This window comes from Cryptotermes secundus, unplaced genomic scaffold, assembly GCF_002891405.2.
Source record: "Cryptotermes secundus unplaced genomic scaffold, Csec_1.0 scaffold1482, whole genome shotgun sequence".
Taxonomy (NCBI): Eukaryota; Metazoa; Arthropoda; class Insecta; order Blattodea; family Kalotermitidae; genus Cryptotermes; species Cryptotermes secundus.
This window is the reverse complement of record NW_019734988.1, coordinates 154972-164330: the sequence shown is the minus strand read 5'-3', so window position 1 is coordinate 164330 and position 9359 is coordinate 154972. Positions and strand designations below refer to the sequence as shown.

The 9359-nt window shown below is 40.2% G+C and overlaps 1 protein-coding gene across 1 annotated transcript in view; it reads right to left on the bottom strand.

Moving 5' to 3' along the window:
• The window catches only part of LOC111869190 (cytochrome P450 306a1), an 89451-nt gene extending 80849 nt beyond the window's left edge, over positions 1-8602 (bottom strand). The window contains exon 1 of the mRNA XM_023860484.2: positions 8576-8602. Coding sequence (XP_023716252.1) covers positions 8576-8593 — 18 coding nt within the window. The 5' untranslated portion in view covers positions 8594-8602. The remainder of the gene's footprint in view (positions 1-8575) is intronic.
• Between the last annotated feature and the right edge of the window lie 757 nt (positions 8603-9359).

Here is a 9359-nt window from a genome sequence, read left to right as displayed (position 1 = left end):
AACATCTCACAATCCTATGGGCTTCCACGGCCTGTTACAGGTATACCGTTATTTTACTTACTTTTATGATATTACTGCAGTTGTATATGGGTGTGAAACTTGGTCTCTGACATTATAGAAGGAACACAGATTGAAAGTGTTTAAAAACAGGATACCGAGTAAAATATTTGGACTTAAGAGGGATGAAATGGTGAGAGATTGGAAGAAATTGCACAGTGAGGAGCTTCGTAAATTTTGCTCTTCGCCAGATATGAGGAGGATGGGACAGGAAGGACATGTTGAACGCATGAGGGAGAAGATAAATATAGGATTTTGGTGGGAACGCGAGAAGAAAAGTGACCACCAGTAAAACCTATACGAAAGTGGGAAGATAATATTAAAATGAATCTTAGAAAAATGTGATGGGATGGTATAGACTATATTAATTTTGCTCACAATAGGGACTAGTGGAGGGCTCTAGTACACACGATAACGAATTGTCGGGTTTCATAAAGTGTTGGGAAATTCTTGAGTGGCTGTGGGACTGGAGGCTTCTCAAGGTGGACTCAGGTCCATGGAACGAGTAAATTGGTTAGTTACTGGGATCTGGTAGGGGATCCTGAATCACGTGAAAGAGTACGATGTGCTAGTATGTCATAACGGCCAGTTACTGGGTCATTTGTAACATAACTGATCGGAAACATGCAAGACTTCAAACAATTTATGTTTAATCATGTTTTGTCTGCGCGTGCGAAGAGGTATGCCCCTAAGCGATGAGTCAAGACAATTTCAAGCATGTGGAGCAGAAAGCAACGCAGACAAACCACGTATATTTTAAACAACATGACGTTTAAATAGAAGGCACGGGAAATACTATGGGCTGATAGATACGAGTATACTGTATGTTAGGACATGGATCCGATCGGTGAAGAGCGCTCCTTTCTGCAGAAACGTCTTTGTTTCTGTATTAAACTATGTCACTCGTCGAATGAAATAGGTTGTGGTTTGTTTGGGAGAAATATCAAAATTAACAGTTTGTTTCTTTAACTCAATAACCCATTTTCGTATTGCTGCCTTGCCATATTCACCAAAGCATGAAGTAAAATTTTAATTTATGGATTTCCATTAATATCTTCTGTTAATGACAGATTTATATCCATAGGCCCGTAGTACTTTGGCGTAGGCTTCAGAATTGGTTTCTATCTCTTATTTCTTTCTGTTCTAAAGTTACGTCTTTTATTCCTTGATTGTTTTATCGTCGTCTCGTGTTCGTTCAGCATTTGTCTCGAAAGCAGAGGCAAATTAACCTTATCAGGTGAGTGGCCTGTCTCCGAAATGTTCGATGATAGCAATGCTATCTCTGAAGGCCTCGAAACAGGGTTCTGCGTCTTGGTTACTATAGCCTTGTCTATACATGCAAGGTATTTCACTGGAACGGATCGTGGGCTTTAATTGTAAACTTTGCCCTTAAATCTCTACACTCTTACACGCTTTCAACTATAAATACAAAATATCGTAATAAATTCTGGACGTAGGTGCGAAGGATAATATTAAAATGGATTTTCGAGATATCGAATGGAGAGGAATGGACAGGATTATTTTGGCTAAGGTTAGGGACCAGTGGAGGGCCCTTGTGATTACGACAATGGACATTCAGGTTCCGAAAACTGTTGGGAAATTCTCGAGTAGCTGACCGACCGATGGTTGCTCAAGAAAGACTCATCTCCATGGAATTAGTTAGTTAGCGAGTTAATTTAGATAATTATGTAATGAGCTTATGTCAGCATTATTGTCTGTTTACCTATGGGACCAATATTGGAATTCGCCAAAAGTGGTTCTGAACTTAAATTAATGAGCGTGTTTTATGGAAATCGAAAAAAAAGAGAGTGGGGGGAGCTGAGTGATCAGTTTCCTTTGATTTTCTATCAACAACTGCAATTTCTGACTTTGGAAGGATGGAGGAAAATTTTCTTGTAACTTTGCAGCTTTGTGAATTATTCCCTCTTTTGAGCTTTTCCAAAAATAAGAAAAACTGTCTATATGCTAAGATGGAATGGATAAACAGCGAATGTTCTTACGAATTACAACTGCGCGTAAACCTAACTGCGTACACGTAAATCGTGTTACGCCAGTGTTTACCAGGTTGAAAAAAAAAAAGTAAGTAAAGCTATCCCTGTAGCAGGTCGTGAAGGCCCATAGGGATGTGAGACGTTGAGGCTCCCACATTATCTAGACAATCGGCTTAAAGATGGCGGTAAGTTTGTAAGCCTTACGCGCCGGCCGCTCTTTACTACCCAGGAAAATTATTTAATTAATTCCTGATACTCATTTCTGTTAGAGGCTGAGTCGACCCCAGGGCCATAGCGAGGCTGGAACGATTAGATCAATTGAAAAAAAAACCAATGACCTCATCAGGACTTGAACCCGCGACCTTCCGGCTTGTAGCATAACCCCTCAACCAACTACGCTACGGTTCATTTTGGAGAGCCTTTCAACCTGGTGACACTAGCTCAGTTGGTTAGACCTTGCTTTAGTGTCACCAGGTTGAAAGGCTCTCCAAAATAAGCCATAGCCCCCATAATTACTTCGAGTTCACCGGATATTAGATAATCGTAAATATATTGTAACGTGTCTGGAATCCAGAGGAGTCACTTCTATGGAAACGCTAGAATAGACCGTTGCATAGGAAACAACAATTGCTCTATTGTAGTTCTAACAGGAGTCTCCATGGTTATAACAAAGGGTTCGTTGCATAGCAGCGACCAAGGTTATATAGCGGGGCTGGATGCATTCGACAGTCAGTCTCGGATCAGCCTTCGGAGAAGAAAGTCTTGGAATATCCGTCTAAGGAGTCAGTCTTGGGATAGCAGCCGTCTAAGAATCAAGTCTTGGAATATCCGCCAGAGAAGCCAGTCCAGCATCGCCGAGTTATTTTAAGCAGTGATTGTAGCACTGCGAGTGTAAATGTTTGTAAAGTGTGTAAGTGAGCGAAAGGAATAAATTCGCTATATTGGGACAACGGCGTGAAGTTATTTGTCGCGTTATACACCCAATACGTGACAATATAATTCCCCGTAGGGGCAAGAGAATCTTCTCTACTCTTCAGCGTCAAGTCTTGCTCTGGGGCTCACCCAGCCTCCTATTCAATTAATAGAGTGGGCTCTTTCCACGGGAATAAAGCGGCCGGGGAGTGAAACTGGTTGCTCACCTCCTTCTACTGCCGAGATCAAGAATGGTGGAGCTATACCTCCACTCCCCACAAGACTTCATTGCGTATTGCTTAATTAATTAAGCAAGGGCAAATTCACATCTATCTTTACGCACATTGCTTTCGGCGTTTTGCAGGATTCTAGATAGACGGCATTTGAATGCCATCTCTGATTTAATTCCACTGTCCAACAACGGTACACCTTGCTCTCTAACTGTTGGATGATGAAGGCAGCGCCAGAATCAATGACCTGGAGGGTGGGAACAAGAGAATACAAAATCATTTCAATGACGTTGTCTCTGTTCCACAAGACGATTGACCTGATGCTAGACTTTGGGATACTAGCCATGAGACTGAAGTCTGCATCTGCAGATCATAGACCTGTGAATGAGACTCTCAAGGCAGAGCTGAGACTTTTTCGAGCTCTGACGTAAAGAGTTTACTGGCCTATGCAACAAAGGCGAATTGGTTTTATATATATAAAAGAATGAAGATCGGAGTAGCGACTTCCAAAAGCAAGCGGTCATTGCTTTGTAGTTGCTAACCTTGCTAGTTCGTTTGTACGTCTCGAGGCCACTTAGGTAAATATGATGGTGCCTTATCTACATGGCCAATGTTTGGCAAATTGCCTGATTCCAACATTCCTCATCCTTCACACAGAAATAAATACAACGCCGTGCAATACGGGATATTAATAAGTATGGGCGAAAACATTATAATAATAATATTGCAAGTTTCTTTTTTTGCCTTCTGAATTGTGACACTCTGTAATGTGGTAATTGTTCACCGACGTATTGGAGGTACGAGAGACCTACATATTTAAGGTAGAAGACTATTCGAGAATGCAAATGGAAGCAGCGTATACCTCAGAAACGTCGTTAAAAATTTATTAAAATAATTCGTCCCATCTTACAAAAGACAGTAATATTCACAGTCACCAACACAAAAGCCTCATATCTCATAATAACATCACCAAACAAATTACTACCCATGAAATAAGACGCAAATAATTATCGTGCAAAGGTAAAATAATGGTAAAAACCTATATTATTTGAGCTCTCGATACCAGACGGCAGTTGGGTTGCTGCTTCATTCTGCAGCAACTTAAGAATTCTGAACGCTCCCAGGGAGTTCGGAAACAATTAAGATTTTCAAATAATAATAATTTCATATTAATTCAAATCATTTTTACTACACTGTGCAAGGAAATCCTAATTATTTTGCTTTATACACATGACTGTTTCTTGTGTATAAAAGTATGCGAGTATACTTAACTCTGATACTATTCGATAAATTATTACTAAAAATGTTGATTTTCAGGAAGCATAATGGTTCTATATTTGTACAAATATAAGATGGCATAAATTTCCTTACAGATAAACTTTCTAAATTTTCATTCTTCCACAATTTACACAAATCCAGTAAGACGGAAAGCTTATGTTGCCCCCTGCATTTCGCTAAAAGGAGCACCCACTCAATTAGCTTTACTGTTAGTATTACCATCAGTGCTCGAATACTGTCAGTAATACAGACCGTCTAGATTCGATACTGATGGAACAATTAAAATTCTTAAAATATTTTCAATGCCGGAGAGATATTGTTAGAAATACCGATAAAAAGGTAAAGTTATCCCTGTGCTTAACTAATTAAGCACTACGCCATGAAGGTTTATGGGGCAGCGGACGTATGAATCCACATTTTATTGACCTCGGCACTAGCTGAAGTTAAGTGATCAGCTTCACGCCCCAGCCACTTTACTCCCGGGGAAAGATCCCCCGATACTCATTGGATAGGAGGTTGGGTTGACCCAAGAGCCGGTCTGTCCTTAAGAGATACTGCTAGCGTGAGGAAAATACTGGCAATAATCCATTACTTTTGCATCAGCCATAGCCGAGCCCACGTCATATGTTCGTGAAATGTTGCATCACTTTATGAATTTGGACAGGATTTTACAAAATTTCTGGATATAAAGAATGAAAGATTATACCAGCAAACGAATGAAGACTCTGGCATGTAAGAAACTGTTCTTTATGTGCAAGAAACGAAGGAGAAAGGGTTGGATGACGACCAAAAGAATTCTATGCTCTAGGATGAAGTTACGGGAAATATTTTAAAAATCCAGGAATCTTGGTGTTCTTGAGCATATACACACGAGGTTTATGGGTCGTGTTCCTGGATATGTGAGGAATTGGATTTTCTATAAAACCATGAGAAACCAAGGCAGAGCAAGTCATCAAGTGAAAATGATGACAAATGCGTTCATTGTTATTACATAATTTGTATTTATTTTATAGGAATACAAAAATTGTTTTCAACTGAGTGGACCCAACTGTATTCCACGCCCCCACTATGCGAATTAAAGAGAAAACGCTTGAGCTATGGCGCGGCCTCTTAATACATTAGTAGGTCCCAGGCGCTATGGCTTGGATGATTAGAAGCTAAGAGGACAGAGAATATAACAAAAAATAACGAAACTAAAGAATGTTCTTTCGCACATTTGGGTTTCGAACACGCAACTACAATAATGGTGTAAATTTCAATTTTTGCGGTTGTTATTTGCCCAGTTGTGAGGTCAGTTGTGTCCTTAGACTGTGGTATCGTTGTAAAGTCCATTGAAAAATAATAGAATTTTTATTATTTCCTTGTTTCCTGTCGCAAAGCCGAGGCGCAGTGCCTAAAGTGTCTAAAGGCGCGTCCACATTACTCGTGTTCGCCAGGCTTGTGTTCTTCGGGAGACTCGTCTGGCTTTTACTTGTGCTCGTCAATCTTCGTCCACACTACTTCAGTTGCTCGCCAGGCTTCGGCGCGTGAGGATCCGTATATTTACTCATAGTGTGTATAGGCTGTAGTCGTATTTTAATTTATTGGCATTAGTTTTAAAATTTGCTTGTCTCGTGTCTTGTCATATCGTCCACATTACTCGCGAGCATGGCGAGTCACACGAGCACGAGCACGAGTAATGTGGACGCGCCTTAAGCCATAACATGGTTCCGGAAGTACATGATCATAACAAACAATTACTTTGTAATAGAACTTCTCCGTCAATGTAGAAATATACATAAAACCAACCACATTTGCGTTTTGCATTGTTTTGAGGCTTGTATCCTCCACGAGTGAACGTTTTCACAGAAAGACTTATGGGTTTTCGCAAGTAAGAAATTATTTAATTATAAGAAGCTGAATTGAGCATCCAGTTGTATTGTTGTATCACTCACTCATTCACTTCCGTCTTTAATGCGACTTAAAAACATTCACAATCTCTCTTCAATTTCAAATAACATTAACATCACAATTAATTGTTTTATGTTTTGGCCGTACTTGGCCGTCTTCAGGCAACTGTTCACTTTTGAAACCGTTGCATTGCATTAGATCTTAAAGTCAATATACTGTATTTTGATGCGATTGCATTGTTGTTGTTCACACTAAAATACATTTGTTTGAGAACAAAACCCGTACTCCGTTCCGGCGCATTTTTCTACTTGCGGCGTCCATGTTTCTGTGACGTGTAGTATATGTTTATTGTCAAATGCAAAAATCTATCATAAACATAAAAACATTAGCCACAAATATAATATAATAATTAAAATAAACAAAAATGAATGGAAATTGATAACGAATATAAAAAATTATATCCGACACCCAAACATAGCAGACCGAGGGACAACACTAGTAATACTCAGGCAACAAGAGCACAAACATAAAAAACTTTATAAGAGGCCTCCAACGATTGAGACTAGCTCTTTCTAACGGGCCCAACAGAGTAGGTCTATCTTGGCCCTTCCACCTCAGGACGGAGACAGATCGAGTCTCCGAAACGTTGTGGTTTTTTGTCATATATACCAGACGATGGATAGAGTCCAAAATAAGAAACCTTACAGTTCTGTACAGCATACACCATCCTCAGAACCCTTTCAAGTCTCTTTACGTTCATATATGGTTATTTCCTTACTTACTCAGGGAGATGAGCCCTCCTGGCGGAGCCGCCAATTCTGCAGCCACTCAAGAACTTCCCAGCATTTTATGGAACCCGTAGGTTCATCACTGTGTTCACAAGAGCCCTCCACTGGTCCCTATTCTGAGCCAGATCAATCCAATCAATGCCATCCCATCCTATCTCTCAATAAGATCAAAATTATATTACCCACCCACCTACACCTTGGTCTTCCCCTATGGCCTCTTTCTTCTGGCTTTCCCACCAATATCCTATACGCATTCCTCGTCTACCACATTCGTGCTACATGCCCTGCCCACCTTATTCTCCTTGACTTGATCATTCTAATTATACTTGGAGAAGAGTACAAGTTATGAAGCTCCTCATTATGCAGTTTTCTCCAACCTCCTGTCATTTCATCTCTCTTCGGTCCAAATATTCTCAAAACCCTGTTCTCAAACGCCCTCAGTCTATGTTCCTCCCTTAATGTCAGAGACCAAGTTTATTGTAAATTAAAATACCAAATACAATTTTACCAGGGATTTGCAGAAGTATTTTGTTTCCACCACAATAGGTCATATACTTATTTGTGTATTTAATAATTACTTTAAAGTTTAAGAGTACTGTCTTACGGGATATAACGCTGTGTAGTCCTTTGCAAGTCAATCCACGCTTCGGAGGAACGTATCACCTCCATCTTAAGGATAGAAGGATAAGCGGAACATGAAACCACTGTGAAAGCTTTTTGAGGCGATTTGTTCCTCTGAAACGTCGGTTGACTTTCAACGGACCGTACGGCATTTTATCCCAGAAGGTAATACTCATCTTAACCACTGGTATGAGGTTCTTTGGTGATCTGATTATTAGTGCATGAACACTGCTGAGGGCTGCATTCTGAAATGTCTTATGTCTTGCTTCGTGTGTTATTGTCTTATCGAACTCAAATTTTAATGGTGGATCATCTGCATTCGGGTTAATAGGAAGTTTAGTTACAGAAGTAGGATCTAAGTCCGACACATTGGAACCCGTATACAGGGGTTCCGAACTCGCGCGTGGCCGATAACAATGTGACATCCAACATATCCTGTGTTTATATAAGGAATGGCTGACTAACGAATACTATAGGAGTAAGACTCGAAATTTCAACACCGATAATACCGGAGTCCGCCATTAGACACGAACCTTAGCACCATTTTGATGTTATCCATTTTATCTTATTTCAGTCTTTCATGTGGATGTTTTTTAAAGGATTTCTCAACGAAAATTTTGTATTTATTGCTTGTATTCCCTATTCCAACTACATGCTCTACCCATCAGAACCTCCTATATTTCAATAATTTGATAATAAGAGGCGACAGGTATAAATCACGAAGTTCCTAAGAATATGAAGAACTCGGAAACAACTTTAAATCAGCTGTTTATCTCCGCTGTATATTAAACAAAGATACAAGACATACCCAATGATCTCGACCCATCAGCGCGAACCTAACCAGCCGAACTACTCAAGAAATTATGTAACCCACACATCGTAGAAAGGGAAAGTAAAAGTATTTCTTCTGTTAATCGTTAGATGGCAGCAGCGGATGGGTTCCGTATTAAAACAGGAAATAAAATTTAATTATCATATTAAGGCCGCGCCGTAGCTCAAGCGGTTAGTTGCTGGCTTCTCATCTCGGCAGCCCGGGTTCGAGCCCAGGTCTGGTGAAATGGGTTTTGTGGTGGACAATGTGGCACTGGAGCAGATTTTCTCCGAGTACTTCGGTTTCCCCTGCCAATCTTCATTCCACCAAATTCTCCATCATCATAATCGCCCGGGGCAGGTACAATAGAATAATCAGTGGCCGCCGTGCCGAGTGGACCCAGTTGGACTCCACCTCCCATTAAGCGAATTAATTATCATATTTTCAAGGTTCCTTTTCTTATCTTATTTCATTGATCCGTGGTAAGGAGGGCTTATTATTACTAAGTTCAAAAGTTGGATAAAACTTTCATACCAATAGTGTGTCAATATTTGTGACTTAAGAACCAGGTACCGTATTTACGACTACCACTGCAGGATTATATGTAAGCTTTTACTAAATAATAACGTTTGAAAGACAGGACGAAGATAAATTGTACAAGGTATGAATGAATGTATGAGGGGTGGGCCTTCTCGGCCCTTGCACCGCGAACTACAGTGATCTATTGTGCTTCCTCTTTTGATTATCCCCTCAGCAGTCCCGCGCTTCGAATGAAGCGTAG